Here is an 18,844-nt window from a genome sequence, read left to right as displayed (position 1 = left end):
GTGGGGAGCGCTCTGTAGCACACAGCCTTGCATCTGCCCATGAGCGCCTTAGATGGTGGACTGGTGGTGCCATTGTAGGCATGAGGAAAGGGGTCTCACGTGGGCATCTCCCTTGCGAATGGCAGAGAGCAGCAGCAGGTGGGCGGCACCTTGTTTACTCAGTTACAAAAGAGACGCTGGAGGAAATTGGTCCCGGGGGTCACAGCTGAGCTGCACGTCGAGGAATAATTAGTCATTACAGTAATTTCCCCAGAACGCATCACACCTCCGCGAGCCCGTGTGCATGAAAGACACCTCAAAGAAGAGGAACAGACAAAGGGGCGCGAGGCAGGAAGTCGTTAGTGCTCACTGAGGGCCACCCACCACATATCATTCGTACCCTGGCCTGTTTTCTGCCAAGTGCCTGGCCACAGCTCTTCGATGGGCTTGTAACGGCAGGTCCTAGCGATGCCTTTTGTTGCTCTGTTCTGCGCGGTAATTACCTTGGGAGACAGAAAGTTCCCCGAACGCCCTCTGTGCCAGCTCCTTGTCTGAAGTCAGTTCGTGTTCCCTGGCTCTGGCTCCTGTTGTGCTCCTGAATAGCTCTGCTACGTCGGCTTTGAGTGGAGGACAGCCTACTGCCTGCGCTTACTCACCTGGCTTTGAATGCTTCTCACCCAACTACCCCGAGCTCCTTACCGTGACGTCATCTGCTCAAGCTCTGTCCTGCTGGCTCTCGGCTGAGCCTTTTCAAAAGCCTCTTCTACAAACTCCGGCCCTCCTGCGGATGTGTTAAAGGGACAGACTCTTCCTGGACTCGCTCTGACGCCAGAGCCCATTGTCCTTTCAGGGGGAGCACAGATGCAGGGGGAGAAAACGGGGCTGGAGGTGTTTCCTTCGCAGAGAATGAAGCTGAGTGCAGACCTTGAACGAACAGGACTTGGTTAAACCTCCTGCATGGCTCTGTCTGTCCATGGGAGCGAGCTGCTTCCTTCGGTCTCTGCTCTGCCGTTCATGCCCAAAACCGCTGAGCACGCTCTGCATCGGTCCCCTTTCCTGAGCTCGCTGAGGCTGGGTCGATGTGCCCTTCTCAGGGTGTCAGCAAATACCAGTGATCATCCTGAACGATAACTCCAGCTGGTAGCCCTGGAGGCAAGGGCAACACATGGGAAGGGGGCCATGAAGGGTCACATGCCCCCAAATCCCCGGGGGGAAGGGGACATTCTTCCATCGCCCATGGGGCTGCCCTTTCACTTCTTGCTCAGGCCGTGTTCGAGCACAAGTCCCTCCCGGGAATCCCACGGCCGCAGATCCGGCTGGATCGTCCCAGGCTGCTCCCGGGTCACATTGTTGTACACACAGACGTCGGCCTGGTCGCTCGCTGCTCTCCTGCCCCAACAGCCTGAGCCGGACGTGCTGTTGGACTCCCAGAGAGTCAAGGCGTCGCCACTGCTGCCCCACGTGCCCGGCCCCTCTGCACGAGTCTGACTGGTTTGCTGGGTCCTTCCTCTGCCCTTGCACACACTGCTCAGGGGGCGCAACTTGCTGTGCTCCTTCCTATGCTGTCCTAGCTCAGGGCGCCTCTGATCTACCTGCTCACGCCGTCAACCATGGTACATCCATCTCCCGACGGGCAGGGAGCCCTGGCCACCTGCTCCTTTGCTGTTGTCTCTCTGCACGTACTTCTGGGGCTGCTGTGCCACCCAGGGCCGTCATCCCGGCTCTTGTAACTTGCGCTGCACGTCTCCGCGTCCGAGCTCACCTTCCTGGAGCAGCTGCTCCCGCTGGCGGGTCCCAGGTGCTGCTGACGGCCCTGTCCCGTATTGGAGGAGTTGTCAAGTCCCCAGAATCGCATGTGGCAGGCAGTGTGTGCAAGGCAGGGCCATGGGGGTCCCTCTCCCTGCCCTAGGTGGGGTCCCTGGCCACTCTGTAGCTTAGTCCTGCTCTGGGGAGCCGGAGGTTGCTGCTGCTGAGGCTTCGGAGTGAGGCCGAGCTCTCCACTCTTTTCCCTGGGACGGCAAAGCAGCAGTTTCACTTCCCCGTCATTGTCATCGTCCCACCCGGCCAAGCCAGGGCACAGCTCAGCTCCTCCTTCCAGTGGCTCCGTCTCTGGGCTTGGTTGGTGTCCGGGTGGGGCGTGTGTGACCACGCACCCCAGCTCACGCCGCCGGCCACTGCATTGCGGAGAACTCTCTGCCCCGGTGTGGCCACCAAGATTCATGCACAAAACGCAAGGCTGGCGGCAGGGCAGGATGGACTTCATTACCCCCCGGCACTGCTCTGTCCACGTGGCCATGTGGCTTTCAGCCCAGGTCCCTGCCTTGTCCCACAAGGGAACATGGACTTCTGACACCAGTGCCCCTGAGGGAACTGGGCAAAGATCAGACATTGGGGTGAATGGTGACGGTGAAACCAACCAGCAGCGTCCAGATATTATTGATGGAGGGGAATGGGAAGGTGGAAAACTCTTTTTTCTCTTTGACAGACATGGAGGATCTCTGCAACAATCCAAGAAAATTGATACCTAACCTAGTTATTGATCGAGAGAGAGTGTATAACTTAGACTAAGGTCATAGGACGGGTATGATGGGCCCATAATACTTGAACTCGAAGGGAGCAAGCAGGAATCAATAGATTTCCTAGATGAGGGAGGTGACCTGGTGACAGATGTTGTGGGAAAAGCTGAAGTACTCAACACTTATTTTTTTGCCTCTGTCTTCACGAACAAGGTCAGCTCCCAGACTACAGCACTAGGCAATGCAGTATGGGAAGGAATCGGGCAGCCCTCGGTGGGGAAAGAACAAGTTAAGAGCCGTTTAGAAAGGCTAGACAGACACAAATCCATGGGTCTGGATTTAATGCATCCAAGCGTATTGAGGGAATTGGCCAATGTCATTGAAGAATCATTGGCCTTTACCTTTGAAAACTCTTAGAAATTGGGAGAGATCCCGGGTGATTGGAAAAAGGCAAATGCCCGTCTTTAAAAAGGAAAGAAGGACAACCCAGGGAACCATAGACCGGTCAGCCTCACCTCAGTCCCCAGGAAAATCCTGGAGGGGATCCTCAAGGAATCCATTTTGGAGCACTTGGAAGAGGGGAAAGTGATCAGGAGCAGTCAACATGGATTCACTGAGGGCGAGTCCTGCCTGACCAATCTGATTAGCTTCTATGATGAGGTATGTGGCCCTGTAGACATGGGGAAGTCAGTGGATGTGATATACCTTGACTTTAGGAAAGCTTTCGATACAGTCTCCCACAACATTCTTGCCCATAAGTTCAGGAAATACGGATTGAATACATGAACTGTAAGGTGGATAGAAAGTTGGCTAGATGTTCGGTCCCAACCGGTAGCAATGAGTGGCTCAATGTCTGGTTGGTGGTCGGTTACAAGTGGCGTGAGCCAGGGATCAGTTCTGGGCTGGTATTGTTCAACATCTTTATTAATGACCTGGATGAGGGGATGGATTGCGTCCTCAGCAAATTTGTGGATGACACTAAGCTGCGGGACAGGTCTGTACCTGGGTCCAGAGCGACCTAGATAAATTGGAGGACTGGGCCATAAATAAACTGATGACCTTCAACAAGGGCAAGTGCAGAGTCCTGCACTTGCAATGGAAGAATCCCAAGCATGGGTACAGGCTGGGGACCGACTGGCTCAGCAGCAGTGCAGCAGAAAAGGACCTGGGGATTACAGTGGAGGAGAGGCTGGATATGAGTCAACACTGTGCCCTTGTAGCCAAGAAGGCTGACAGCATATTGGGGTGCATTATGAGGCGCATTTCCAGCAGATCTAGAGAAGTTATTATTCCCCTTTATTTGGCATTGGTGAGGCCATATCTGGAGTATTCTGTCCAGTTTTGGGCCCCCCAGTATAAGAAGGATGTGGATGCATTGGAGCGGGTTCAGTGGAGGGCAACAAAAATGATGAGGGGTGTGGAGCACATGACCGATGAGGAGAGGCTGAGGGATTTGGGCTTATTTAGTTTGCAGAAGAGAAGACTGAGGGGCGATTCGATAGCAGCCTTCAACTTCCTGAAGGGGGGCGCTAAAGAGAACGAGAGAGGCTGTTCTCCGTAGTGACGGATGGCAGAACAAGGAGCAATGGTCTGAAGTTACAGAGGGGGAGGTGTAGGTTGGATATTAGGAAAAACTATTTTTACCACAAGAGTGGTGAAACACTAGAGAGGTGCAGGAATCTCCATCCCTGAAGGTTTTTAAGTCCCAGCTTGACAAGGTCCTGGCTGGGATGACTTAGTTGGGGTTGATCCTGCTTTGAGCAGGAGGCTGGACTTGATGACCTCCTGAGGTCCCTTCCAGCCCTTGGATTCTCTGATTCTTCAAGAACGTCCAGGCACAGCCTTAAAAGGTGATGCTTCCTGTCTCCAAGCTGCAAGCCTGGTTTTGCCAAAGCTAGGAATCACCGGTCCCCCGCAAGAGTTCTGTCCCATGGTGACCCCCCTGAAAAAACCCATCTCATTCTGGCTGAAGTAAAACATCTCCCACATTCAGGGCTGCCCAAAGGGTTGGCCTGCCCATCTCTATCTTGGTGGGGGCGGAGGAAAGGCCAGTCCTGAGTGGTGCTACGTCCCACTTTAGCCACTCGAAATGCTGGGAATTCTGAAGGACCAGGTCCTTCCCCGGCTCAAGAGAACAGGAAGCCTTCGAGAGAGGTAGGCATGAGTAGACACTGGCTAATGTTTTTAAGGTCTGTTTTCTCGTACATGCTTTTGTTTGGAAGAAACCGTCTCTTGCTTTCAAGAAAATACGTCCAGTCCCTGGATATTTCTGCCATTGTCCCAGAGAGACCAGACCTCCGGGTGCTCCACATACGTCAGGCCCATGGACGTAGGGGGACTGCAGCCCTGGACCTAGTGTGAGACTGGGAGAGTTATGTGCTTCCATCCTTAAATAAGTGAGGACACAGGACACAGCGTGCTTGGAAAGACCGGGGGCCGGGGGGCAAAGGTGTCATTTGCTTGTAGCTCTGACACATTTATCAGCCATTTTGGCTTCTTGGAAGGGGATGAATATGGAACACGCTGATGGTAGGACATTACTTGATAATCTTCCTTACCTGCTCTGGGTTGTATTTGGAGAGGACGCCGTCCCCTTGAAACTCTTCCAAGACATCCTTCAGCTTCTTCGTGGAATCTAGGAGGACAGAACCCCATCATAACCACCTGATGCTGATGGAGGGAACAGACTCTCCAACTTTCCATGAAAACCATTACCAGCCCATCAAGTTCACCAGCTTTCCCGCTGACGGGAAGTTTCCCATTTGGCAACAGGGCAGTGAGGGCCCCAACATGTTAGGAACAATACCATGTACAGTCACTTCCCCAAGGCCCGTGGAGTTATTCCTCCTCCCGCTCCTCATCTTCCAAACTCCTGGTTGGTTATTTATTTTGAACCTCCTGCTCTAGCTTCACAATGTTTGCAATGGGCTCAAACTGCAGTAAGGGAGGAAAGGAGAAACTTCCTAACTCTCAGGGTGGGTAAGCACTGGAATAAATCACCTCGGGAGGTTGTGGAATCTCCATCACTGGAGATGTTTAAGAGCAGGTTAGACAGACACCTAACGGGGATGGTCTAGACGGTGCTTGGTCCTGCGTGAGGGCAGGGGACTGGACTTGATGACCTCTTGAGGTCCCTTCTTCCAGTTCTACTGTTCTGAAGGGCTTTTTGTTTTTCTACTGTTCCGTGAGTCTCATGTTCTCTGTGCACCCAGCAGGGGGAGCAGTTGGCCCAGGCTCTGGTCCCAAGCCGAGAAGACAAACGATGGGACGGGTGAACATTAGGAGTGGTTAGCCCTCCGCAGCCAGGGCGCTGTAATGAATGCATACGCAGACAAAGGATATGCACAACGTGGAAACGAAGCCAGACCTCAGTAGGAGGGAATCCCGTGATCTCACTGCTCAACTGCTCCACAAGACAGGAAGAACCGCCAGAGATATTCCAGGCAAAACTGGGTGATGCCCTCCTGGTGCCTCACTGGATGCCTGTTGCCACTGCACGTCAGAAATGCAAAACTTACAGCTGGGTCCCTAACTCCTCCCTTTCACCTGGCGGTGTTCCCACGACGGCTGGGACATAGCCAGCAGCGAAACCCGTCTCCGCAAACGGGAGAGAAACTGACAACAGCACCGAGGTGAAAACCAGCTCTGTTTGGAGGGTGCTTTCGGCCGTGGGTTTTTTGCTTTTCTTCTTCCTTCCCCACCGGATGAAAGGTTTAAAGGAGAGAGGCTGCAGAGCCCACACCCGGCAAAGAGAAGAGATAGGCTTTGAAGCGCTGGATAACAAAACGTGTTGAAGACCGGGTAACCATGTAGCAATGCCACTCGAACAAAGCACTGTGCTATTCTACCCAGGGAACAAGGAGCCTTCATAGGCCGGGAGAGATTTGTAATGAACAACAAACCACTGTGTTTATCTATCTGGCAATAGCGCATACGGACGCCAGGCCGGGAGCTTCGAGCACGCTGAGCTGAGAGCAGAGGAAAACAGAGAACGGGAATGCCTTGCTGGGCCTTCCTCACTGCCATGGTCTTCCTCAGGAACCAATGTCCGGCAGACTGTCGTTCTCAAATCCTAGCTCTGCCAGTGGCACTAAGGAAAGGGAGAAGAACCAGCACAAGGCTAGAAAACTTGCACGCCTGGAATCAGGGCCCGGGGAGGCCCGGCAGAATCTTCACAAAAGGAGGACACACTGGGAAGTTATTGAGGCCATCGGGTCTCTGCCCAGCTCCACCTGCCATCACTACAAGCTTGGCACAGCGAGGAGAGGGCTCCCGCTTTTCCGGTGCCTGTCTTGGTAACGGTGCCAGCTGGAATGGCGATCCTCTCCAGGCATACCCTGCCCAATAACCACTGACCTGAGACCAGTGTTGGGTCATGTACAGGCCATGCAACACCGGCGGGGCCAGCCCGAGTGAGTTAGAGGTCTGAGTGGAGTCTCAGGAAGTGGCACAGTGATGAGGGATTCCATGTGCCCCGTTACAGCAGCGTTGGCTTCTGGAGGCTGGGCAGCTGAGCTCCTTCCTCAGTGGCCCATGCGACAGAAGGTGGCTACCCACCGTGAGACCTCTGGGCGAGGGGTAGACCCTGTCCGAAATAGGAAACAGGCTCCCTGATTGCTTTTCAAGCATGACCTGCATGTAACACTCCAGACTGGTGCTAGGCCCTGCTAAGCCATCCCAGCTGAATCCAGCCTCTCCCCCAGCTCCCTGCCACCAAGCACGACTCACACCTGTTCTTGTCTCTGGCAAAACGCTTCAAGTCAGAGCCGAGTTTTACCTACTCTGGCCCAGGCCTACAGCTTTTCCAACTTCGTTAGAGTTCTCTGTTTTCAGGCTTCTTCATGTGTATCCTGCTAGAACCATAGGGCTGGAAGAGACCTCAGGAGGTCATAGAGTCCAGCTCTCCTCTGGCAGGAGAGGTAGTTTCAAAGGCCAACCGAAGACCAAGACCTGACTGCTTTCCATTCCTTAGATAAACTTTTCCCCCCGGCCAAGAGAACCTTTGTTTAGCCCTTCGGACCCCCTGGAAAAATACCAGATTCAAGATGGATTCCAGTACCAGGTGGCATTGGTCAGATGTCTTTCAAGGATCTTCGACAGTTTGGGCTTACAGGACAAACAACCATTCACTCAGGTCATTGGTTTGAGTACAGAGCCATTAAGTTCCCAGACTAGCCCTAATGGCCCTCATTAGCACATCCAGATTCACACTTCATACTTCTACCTTCACGTACAGGAATGATACACGCGCAAAAATGGCATCTACAGATTCGGCAGATTGTAACATCACAATCGGCATGTTACATGACCGATTTTGCACAAAGCATCTTTGAGTTAAGCCAATTTTCCTGAAGCACGCCGGGGGCTGAGCAGGAAGCGACTATTTCCCCTGATATGACTACTCTATTTTAACAGAGATAAGATTAGCAATTGTCTCCATGCAACTCATCTCCAGGTTTCCAGATGGCAGCACGTCTTGCCAAACATCACTTAATAAAATGAAGAGGTTGCATATCTTTCTCTGCACTAAGAACATCATTACGATTTTATTGTCCGTGCTTAAATAAAACAGAACCCGCTTGCTGAAACTACAGAACTTGAGTCAGCTGCGGGCTAGTCCGTATACACACCTCACCGCTTCTCAAACATCAGCTGTATTTTACAGCAGTTGGTTGGGTTTTTTTGTTGCCCATTAACGTCTTTCTTGGCTCTTGATTTCTTTAACGACCTCTAAGTTACAAATCTCATTTTCCGTATAAATGTTCACTACAAAGAATGTTTCGCTCTTTCTAACTTGCCTCTAGGGTGTTCCCTTTTTGTAGGCTTCCCTGTAGGTGTATCTCCTCTTTAGAGAAGATTTTTCTATACAAAGTATTACTAGACCCCTTGCAATCTGTCCTCTGGAAAAGGGCTTATGTTGCAAAGAATTAATAGAAGGAAACTTTCAAACCAGTGAGAGTTCAGCTCCAGCAGTCGAAGAAAAGCCTCTCTGCTTTTCTCAGCAGCTTTTGGCCGGGCTGGCAAACGTTTGAGCTGTCTAAACTGCGTATTAAGACACCCACAGGGCACTTTTCTAAACTGAACAATGAGCTACTCTGCACTCGCAGCTAATTGGGGGGTGTGTCATCTGGCTATCACAGGGTAAGCCAGTTCTTTAAGGGCCTTTGGGTCAAACCCACTGCGTCCGGCTTTCCCTTGAATCACCGTCTACTCTAGAAAGAGCCTGGAGTGTACTGTTCTTTCCCACCTTCCCCACCTCCACACGCTTTAGGAAAATTGGCTTATGAATATGCATAACTCAAAGAGGTTTTATGCAAAATCGGCCATGTAACAGGTCAGTTGTAATGTTACAATCTGCTGAATCTGTATATGCAGTTTTGGTGCTTGTATCTTGCCTGCGTGTGAAGTTAGAAATATGAGGTGTGAATCTGGATTTAATAGTAAATGTGCTAATGAGGGCCATTAGGGCTACTTTAGGAACATAATGGCTCAGTACTCAAAACAATGACCTGTGGGTTGTGTTCGTCATATATATAAGCCCAAACTGTGGTTGGTCCTAGAAAGAAATGCGACCGTGCCACTTGGTACTGGAATCCATCTTGAACTCGGTATGTTTCCATGAGGTTGGGAAGGTTAAACAAAGTTTCTTTTGGCTGGGGAACGGAGCCAAGGTGCTGGGGGGTCGCCTAGAAGACAGACGAGTGCAGAGAAGGGCTATCAACCAACCCCTGCGACAGCCAGCCCCTGGGACAAGAGCAGTGTCTGCACTGAGCGACCAAGCAATTTGCAAGGTCAGTTTGGGCATGCAGAGGCCCAGCAAAACAATGGCTGAGGCTGTGACCGAGGGGAGGGGGTATATGAAGATGCTCTTAGAGCCGGAAGGGGAAGGATGGAGCCACCTCAGAGCCCCCGGGCAGGAGCACTGGAGCCCCCTGGAGAAGCACTGCTGGGAGAAGCTGAGGGGTACCGCATTGCATGCTGGGAGGAGGGGTACAGCCCCAGCATCACAGCAAAAGGCTCAGCTCAATGCAGAGGGATCCTCGGAGCTCTCGCGGTGACCCCGGAGCGGCTGATGTAAACCATCTCCTCCGCTTGCTGCCTGACCCGAAGGCAGGTGGGAGTTCTGCCACGTAGCCTGAACGCAGCGGCAAGACACCAACGAGTGATGCGAAGCAGGCCCCTGCTAACGGGCCAGAAGGCTGCCCTGCAGCTGTTCCTCCTCAGCCCCCCGGGGATGGGAAAAACCCGCCGACCCCCCAGCACTGCCTGCAAAGGGAGCGGGGCGGCTTTGGGACCAGCGCAGTCGCTCTGTGATCACTGCTGCTGCGTACCCCAGAGGAATTCCTCCCTCGAGTGCTCGAACAGGAGCCTGTTTACTTCCCATTTGCCTCCCTCTGGTCTCAGGGCTCCGGGAGGCGAAGCGTCAAGGCGGCTCCGAAGAGCCGGCTTCATCAGAGGGGATGGCAACGGAGCGGAATACGGCAAGGAAACGCTGCCCTTGCCTGCAGCAGGAAACATCCCAGGCAGCCTAGGAGCATCCCCACTCAGTCTCCTGTCTGCGTTTGTGGAGACAGAGTCCCCTACTCAGCGACCCGGCTGCTGAAACAGGAGGCTGGGCTCATCTGTGAGAGAGTGAACCATGGTGGCGAGGTCACTGGGTGGAAACAGGCTGGGCCAGCTCTTCTTCACAGTGGCTCAGCCAGGGCAAAGGTGATCTGTGATGGGCGGGGTAGCCCTGAGGAGGTCTCTGACGTGGAGTGAGCAGAGGACAGCGGCTCCAGAAACAGTCCTCCGGAAGCACCAGACCACGTGGTCAGCGAGTTGCAACCAGGTGACGTGGACGCTTCATCCACGCTGAGTTCCAGACACAGAGTTCTCCTGACGTTACAGGCCAGACTTGTGAGCGACAGGACCGGGGCAGGGCCTGCGCAGCACAGAAGTGACGGTAGCAGAATTGTCCTGAGTATGGCTGGCTGCAGAACGAGATTCCTCTTTTGTGAAAGACTTCAAGGTGCTGATGTTGGAGGTGAGAGGGAACCCGTCGGAATTTTTGTCTGGAGAATGACGGTTCCCCAGCTCAGCCAAAAGCCACAAGCACGTGAGATGTGAAAGACACACAGGTAAGTCCCTGCCCTGCCTAATTCCATAGGCAGACTTATTCCAAAGAAAGTTCCCTCTCCACCCGCCTGTTGCAGGGTGAGTCTCCCCCGAGGTAACCTTCCCCCAAAGTAACCGAAAACCGATACGCAACCAGTCATAACCGATACACAGACACTGGGACAACCAGAACTCCTGGGGCACCTTAGAGACAAACCGATTCATTGGAGCATAAGCTTTCGTAGGCGCAGACCCGCTTCGTTGTCTTTGCCCACGGAAGCTTGTGCTCCAATGCATCTCTTCGGCTGGAAGGTGTCCCGGGAGTTCTTGTTGTTTTTGTGGATACAGACGACCACGGCCACCTCTTTGATATGAACATTAAGGGCGTCCCTGTCGACCGCGGCGCTCCTCAGAGCTGCAAGGAGGAAGGGAGGTCGGGGGAGAGTAACTACACTGGGTTCTCTAAAGCCCGTGAGAACCCAGGTGACCGGTCGCATCTGCAGCCAGACCTGTGTGGGTCCTTACTGTTCCGGGCTCTACTCTGCCTCTGCCCCAGGCATGGAGGACCTGCCTGCTGCTGTGCCATGGAACGGACGCTGGGCCCTGACCAGGAGAATTCCATCATAATCGTCTCATATCAAAGTGCCTGGTGATGCCCAGGGCTGTTGCCGTGGCCGCTCATCCCCTCCCTGTCCCCCGACATGACCCGGCACCAGCCCGCAGGACAGCCGAGCTGGGGGACAATTCCAGTACTCACAGTCAGAATACTGCTGGAGCTGTGCAAATTCTGTCGGGCTGAGGCAGATCCACCTGCCATCGGTCATCTTTCAGGGGTGCCCCGGGGAGCCCAGGCCAGGCTCGCACAGGGAAGGGGGAGCAGGGGTCCACGCCAGTGGCCTTCCTGTGGAGCTAGGAGCTGCCCACGTTCATTGCTGCTGCTGAGGGTCTGCTCTGTACCAGGGGCGCCTTTCAGATCACCGTCGGTCTGAGCGCAGAGGCCGGTTGCTCCACATCCACGGCTACGACGGTTGCTTTGCCAGGTTCCATGAATAGGCGCTTCCACCGCCAACTGCTGAACGCTACTTCTCGGCCGCGGCTCCTGGAGCGGGAAGAAAGGCGGGAGAAGAATCACTCGCACTGTGGGGTTGCACCTCAGTAGCGTACAGCAGGGGTACACGCAGGGGTGGGCAGAGCACCGTGGGAGAGCGTGACGTTTCATAAGCGGGGTGCAGCATGATCAGCTGCCGGGTCTGAGGCTCATGCATCTCATTAAACTTATTGAAATATGCTACTGTTTTCATGTACTGGGACGAGACCCTGGCTGGCCCCCAGCAGCCCTGTGCTTCTTGGTGGATTTTAGCACGTGCCTCAGGAGCGCACGGTGGTCTTTCCGCTGCCTGGGCTCCTACCAGAGGCAAAGGTCTCCGTTTACCAAGCCGTTCTCATCACAGGCAAGTCACAAGGTGGGGGAGCAAGACCCCTGCAGAAGGTTCTGATGCCCCTGTCCTTCCACTAGGGCGGCTCTGCAGGGGAAGGGTGGGGGGAGCCCGGGCCCACCCACGACCTGGGCTCTGGCCCAGGGACCCTAGATAGGAGCCAGCTGATGGGCCTGCCCCAAACATAACAGCCTTTCCATGGGCCCCTTCTCCCACCACTTCCCTCTAGCGCAGGCGTGTCCAACCCGCGGCCCGCGGGCCGCATGCGGCCCTGGACAGCTAGTAACGCGGCCTCCCAAGATCGTAAACTTTTAACATTATTATGTGATTTATACACATTAACTATGTTATATATTTTATATGCGGCCCAAGACAATTCCTCTTCACTCAGTGCGGCCCAGGCAAGCCATAAGGTTGGACACCCATGCTCTAGCGCCTTCCTCTTGCTGAGTCATTTCTCTGTTCCCAAACCTTGGTCCTCCAGCCTCTCTTCCTGGTCTGCACCTCATCTTCTTCCCCCTTCTCCCTGCGTGGAGGAACCTATTCTAGCGAGCCAGCAGGCCTTAACTGGCAGCAGGTGTCTGATCAGCCTTTTTGCTGCGGGCGAATTCTTAACGAGCCCCAGCTGCCTGCCTTGGTTGCTGGGCCGCACTCCGAGAGCCAAGGTGGGAACAAAAAGGCCCTGGCCCAGCTCCCCGTAGACTTGCCTTCCACTCGGCTCTTGTAGCTAGCAGCCTGTGGCCTGCCACGGTACGTGTATTCACATTTCTGTTCAGACGAATAAAGTTTTTACATTCTATGTAGTCATTTTCCTACACCCGCAGAAAGGCTTTTTTTTTTTTAATATGTGAACATAACTAAATTGTATGTCCGTTTGGATTACATTAGACAGGTTGGGGGGTGGGCAGCTAATTCCGGGCTGAAACGTGGGACCCATGCAAAAAGTTTGCTCACCCCTGCCTTAGAGGACTGAAGACAGCTTCAACGTCTGAATCAAAGCTTGTCCAGAGGCAAGGATAAGTAAAGACGTATTGCTCTGAAACGGGTTCATGCCTAGCCTCATTCAGAGGGTGACACTGCAGATGTAACAGGGACGGGGGCCAATGAACCCAAAACAGCCAACTCCGCTGGTGATCAGCTATTTGAGGAATAAGGGAAAACTCCTGGTGGCTAGAGAAAGGTGCTGGTTCAGGTTTCAAAGGGGGGCAGTCACCGTCGCCTAAAATGGACCTTCAAGTAAGACACCTGGTCTTCAGCCCCAGTGGCGGTAACGTGCCGTAGAAAGGGGCAAATGCCGGCTTGGATGCGAGCAAGTCTAATGGCCATGGAGACACCACGTAATGCTGAGAAAACGTGAACAAAGCACATGGTCCCTCCTGAATAGCCGCCTGGCTTGGTGGTATCTCCTCACCCTCCCACCACCCCACCCAGCACTGTTCTTGGTGCTGACTGGTGCTGGGCTTGCTAGTTCGATAGGGGCAGGGAACAGACCCAGGCTACACGCCGGAGGGTGTGTGCCACTGTGTTTTGCCACACCCATTACTGCAGCCATGGGGCGAGCTGTACAGACCGGGTGTAGACATAAACATTCAAGGACGGGGCCCAGGCTCCATCCATGTTTGCAGCTAGGTCTCTCCTGCCCGAGGATGGCGGTTACCTCTGTCCCCAGGCAGCGGCTCACAGCGGGCGGCCCCTGATTGCTGTAGCGCTGGGCAGGAGGGAGGAAGGGCACAGGGCAGGACACGAACCCATGGAGCTGGGCAGCTCCACGTTCCAACGGAAGGCGGCTGGTGTCAGGACTGAGCCAGGGAATAGGGTCCTGCAGGGTAGATATGGCTCGGGCTGGCGCCATTGCTCAAGAGACATCAGACTGCAGTAGCGGGGGGTTAGGACTGTGCAGACGGACAGGCCCGGGGCCGGCAGGTGTTCCTGGCGGAGCCAGCAGGAGGGCTGTCGGTCAGCGGTGAGGTGCACAGGATCCGGCCTCCCCCTCGATCCTCCAGGGAGGCCCCACACACTGTGAATTCTATGTCCGGCTGTCGGGTCGGAGCGGGAGGACCGTGCGGCACATGGGAGCAGAAGTGATGGGGAGGTAGCAGAGGACAAGGTCCCAGAGAGCTGATGGAAAAGGGGCCCGACTCTCTCTCCTCTGCCCTCGAGCTCCCGTGCACCGTGCTCTCACGAACCCCTCAGGCCCCACTGCCGACCACAGAGAGAGGGATAGGAGATGAGTGTGATGGGGTTCTGGGGTCCCCCAAGCTCTGCACCCTGTCCGCAGGCAGGAGAGTCTCTCACTTAGCAGGAGAACAGCGGGTTTATTAGCCGACAGGACACAGCATCGTACAGAGGAGTCAGTACAGCAGGCAGAGACAGCCAGTCCAATCCATGTTGGGGAGAGGAGGCCCCGAGGGGCCCCCAGAGCCAGGGCCTTGCCCCCTCCTTTGTCTCTCTCTCCCTCAGCCCAGACTAACTGCTTCCAACTCCCAGTTCCAATTCAAACCCCTCAGGCTCCACCTCCTCCTTTGTCTGCAGTACAAAGGTGTTACCTGGTCGTCAGGGTTACCCTCAGCAGGAACCCCACACCCTCTGTGAGCCCCTCACACACACACACAGGTATCCCCCACTCCATCACATCTCTCCCCCCTTCCAGACCGAACTGAGCGGGGTCACTCAGCCAGGGACCTGGGGAAGTTCGGGGCTCTCCCCTTGTGACAGGGCATTGGCTGTACCCTCTGTTCTCCCCTCGATGTGCACCACCTCCACGTCATAGTCCTGCTGGGGGAGGCTCCAAGTCAGGAGCTTGGTCTTGGCCCTTTTCATGTGATGCAGCCGGGCAAGTCCCTTTAGTTCCCTTGAGTTGGTCGGTCTCCCTGCTTCGGCCCCGGTCCGTCAGCCACGTTCTCAAGTCAGGCGGGCAGAGCCCATACAGATGCTGCAGCACCAACAGATCAAACAGGTCTTTTGTGGTCTGGGTCCTGCCCCATCTGACCACCAGTCCATACAGCTGCTCCGGCCAATGTCTGGAATTCAGTTACAGTCCAGTAACGGAAGGTACAAATGCTTCCACCCTTGGCATTTAGCCAGACCACCACAATGGCTGTGTGCCTCAGTTTCCCCTTCCATGCCACACAATAGGTTTGGAATGTTCCTTCTCATGTCAGAGGTTGCAAGACTAGTTACAGGGAACAATGGTGACATTTCAGAGTACAGATTCCTTCAACATACAACTCATGCTTCTACATCAATGTCATCATGTCACATGGCTCTTTCCAAACATTCAGTACATGGTACAATTCTACGGCTTTTGGTAGCAGCACCCCTTGGTTACAGCAGTCAGCGTGAGTAACAGAACAAACCCATTGCAACTGCACATTTACGTTGCTCTTTGGTAGACCACAACTTTTGTGCACCATCCTTGAAAATCTGGTATTTTGGGGATAAATGGCTGAGGCCTTTCTTAGCACCATCAAGTTCTAATCTTCTCTCTTGCCCCCTGGGGTGGAAATTTGATCTCTCTGGGTGTGCCCTCCCTTCTAACAAGAGCTGGGCCATTGATGATCTCAGGGAGACGGCCCCCTCCCAGCCAGCATGGAAATTTGCAAACCAAACTGCTTTCTGAGAGTTGTTTTGTGAGTCCCAGACGCAGAATCCACATGGAGGAATCCCTGTTTATCCCTTACTGGCCCACCAGGACCAAAGCTCCTTTGTCCTTCCACCTCCAACTACTGCCTCCCCATGGAATCAGAAGTGGAATCCAGTGTGAGAATATAAGTGTTTCCACCATCTGGAGATGGGGAATTGCTGGCCCTCTCCTGCATCCTACAGAGACTGACTGTGCAGCTGTTTTACTTGGTTCTCACAGGGCTGCTCACACTACCTGACAGTTTTCACTTTACTTGCATCAAACTTCCAATTCCTGAGAAACTTTTACCCTGCCTGCTTTGGACCCTTGCAGAGCACAGCCAGTGGTTTCACACTCAGGCAGGTCCTGGCCATCAGGAGCTGAAACAAACTTCTCCCCAGGCAAAGGGCTGGCTCTGGTGCTTACAGACAAGCACCTTTCCTGTTCACTCTCCTTCACCTCACTCCCATTTTCTGCAGTCCCCACAGACGGGTCAGGAAAAGTTTCAGGGAAATTATCTTCCTCAAGAGCTCCCCCAAACAATAACTCACCCCTGTCTGGCTCCACAGGGGCACTGCTCCCTTGAGCCACAACCAGCTCCTGGGTTTCACCTACACCCAGGATCACTTCTGGCCCATCAGGCAGATTCCCATGTAATCCCCCTCCAGGCAGACAGCCAGTACCACCGGACAGAAGGTTAGGATCCCTTTCCTCCCTTCTGCTACCAGCTCCTTTATCTTCATCAGGCAGCGTAACTCCATTGCCCGTCTGTTCCTGTGTCCTGGCGAGAGGATGACTCTGGTAGGACAGAGTCCTCTCACCCCCTCCCAGTAACACCTCAGCATCAGGCAAAGAACAAGTACCAGAATCGTCTGGTCTCTGGGATTCCCTGATGATCCTAACTGGATTAGACCAAGTTAAAGCATTATCCCCCCTGAGAGACACAGAGGCAAGCCCACTTCCCATCTGGACTTCAGCTGCCCTCAGATCCAGCTCTGGGATCTTGGCTCCATCTTGAGCCCCCACAGGCTCAGGCAAAGGATTCACTTCCCCAGAAGCAGAAGCACTTTTCTTGCACCAAGGACCAGTGTCCTTAGCAGGGATACCACTGCCCATCCCAGAGCCATTCCCTCTGCTCCAGCCCCCATGGCTGGATTCAGAGACACACCTGGAATGCTCTTTTCTGGTGGATCCTTCTCCAGCCACCCTAGGCTGGTGAATCTTCCTCAGACAATGGCCTAGTTTCCTCATTGGCACCTTTTCCAAATGCAGGCTCTGCTCTCTCCCCAGGCTGCTGCTGCTGCTGTTCAACACAGACAGACAATGGGAGACACTCTCTCCTTTCTCCCAGCCCCCCAGCTGGTCTCCACACACACACAGAAGGTGGAGCAGCTTCTCTCAGAGACAACTTGCCATTCCCAGTGGATCAGCTGCTTTCCTGCACAGACACACAGGCACCTTCCTCGGCCCAGGCCTGGAAAACTCTCCGCAGGTCTGTCTTGGCCACTAGTAGATGATGGGTTGGAATCGCTCCTTCCCTCCTTGAGCTGTGGCAGGCCACTCGGTTCAGAGCTCCAGGCAGTCCAGGGTTCCCTGCCCCGATCCGGGCTCACCTCTGCAGGATTCTCCCCAGCCCTCAGCTCCGCCACTGCACATCCATGCTGCCTTGTCCAGCTCCTTTAATCTCGATTCGGTTTCCAGGTGCTGCCACTTCACAGCGGAGTTGCTCAGCGTGGTTGCAGGCTCTCAGGCTGATGCCGTCTGCACCCCACGATTCCTGGAAGAATCCCTTCCGTGTGCCAGGCTCCTTGCGGGTCACAAGCTGCCCGGGGTTAGGCCGTAGGCCCCTCTGCCCTCTGGGACCGACTCCAATAGACTCCCAGCGGAACCCCTTCTTCAGTGTGACACCCGCTCTCAGGGACCATGAGCACACTGTCTTGGGAAGGACTCATTCAGCGTCAGCCTCCTCAGGGGTCACTTGTTCCTGGGGGTTGGGCTCTCGGCCCCTCCACCTTCTGGGACCGACTCCAACAGATTCCCAGGAGTAACCCCTCCTCGGGTGTGACACCCCCTCTCGAGGACCACGACCGCAGTTGCTTGGGTTCGGCCGCAGGCCCCTCCGCCTTGGGGAACTGCACCTCACTGCCCTTCAGCACACCTGGGTCTCGCAGGCCCCACTTCTTCCGGGGCCCCGGTCACTTACTGCTGGATGCTCCATCCTCGGGGTGCAGAACATCCCACTTCTGACACCAGTGTGATGGGGTTCTGGGTTCCCCCAAGCTCTGCACCCTGTCCGCAGGCAGGAGAGTCTCTCACTTAGCAGGAGAACAGCGGGTTTATTAGCCGACAGGACACAGCATCGTACAGAGGAGTCAGTACAGCAGGCAGAGACAGCCAGTCCAATCCATGTTGGGGAGAGGAGGCCCCGAGGGGCCCCCAGAGCCAGGGCCTTGCCCCCTCCTTTGTCTCTCTCTCCCTCAGCCCAGACTAACTGCTTCCAACTCCCAGTTCCAATTCAAACCCCTCAGGCTCCACCTCCTCCTTTGTCTGCAGTACAAAGGTGTTACCTGGTTGTCAGGGTTACCCTCAGCAGGAACCCCACACCCTCTGTGAGCCCCTCACACACACACACAGGTATCCCCCACTCCATCACAATGAGCCCCCCCTTGCTTTCCCAGCCTGCTGAAAGCGGGAGGAGATGAGGCTACTACCACCTACAAGACCCTGTGCCCTCTGGAGGACCGAGCCCAGGGGACCGTGCCACAAACAGTCCTGCTGCTCTCAGCCACGTGGGATGCCAGGGGGTTAACCCCACCTTCTGACAAGGATCCTTCGGTAACCTCTGACCCTCCTCCCCTCCCACGACTCACCCTGGTAGAACCTACACCGCCCGTTCCCACAGCCAGCCTGGAACTGAAACGCGCTACATCCAGTCCCAGACGGTCGACCACCGCCGCGCTGATCCTCCTGCAGGCGCAGATGAGGCGCCCCGAGGACGAGGACAACGAACCTCTGAAGGTAAAATCCAGGCTCCTAATCCCCCTGCGTGTACTGGAGCCGCGAGTTTGTGTGCCACTGCTCTCTTTTCATCAGTAGCTCTCCCAGCACGTTACCAAGGAGGTCGGGTGCGTAATCCCTACCTTCCTGCTGTAGAAACTAAGCCGCTGAGCAATGATGTGCTCAAGGTCACCCCT

At 54.7% G+C, this 18,844-nt stretch overlaps 1 protein-coding gene across 7 annotated transcripts in view; it reads right to left on the bottom strand.

Annotated features, from left to right (window-relative positions):
* DGKG (diacylglycerol kinase gamma) overlaps positions 1 to 18,844 on the bottom strand; it is a 122,933-nt gene that overhangs the window by 57,794 nt on the left and 46,295 nt on the right. For all 7 annotated transcript variants that reach the window (XM_075003756.1, XM_075003754.1, XM_075003749.1 and 4 more), the window contains 2 exons: positions 11,350 to 11,691; positions 5,054 to 5,130 (listed from right to left, as the gene is read on the bottom strand). In XM_075003756.1, coding sequence (XP_074859857.1) covers positions 5,054 to 5,130; positions 11,350 to 11,416 — 144 coding nt within the window. In that variant the 5' untranslated portion in view covers positions 11,417 to 11,691. The remainder of the gene's footprint in view (positions 1 to 5,053; positions 5,131 to 11,349; positions 11,692 to 18,844) is intronic.

Source organism: Carettochelys insculpta, chromosome 10 (assembly GCF_033958435.1).
Source record: "Carettochelys insculpta isolate YL-2023 chromosome 10, ASM3395843v1, whole genome shotgun sequence".
Lineage (NCBI taxonomy): Eukaryota > Metazoa > Chordata > Testudines > Carettochelyidae > Carettochelys > Carettochelys insculpta.
The sequence above is the reverse complement of the archived record's forward strand: the minus strand, read 5'-3'. Positions and strand labels throughout refer to the sequence as shown.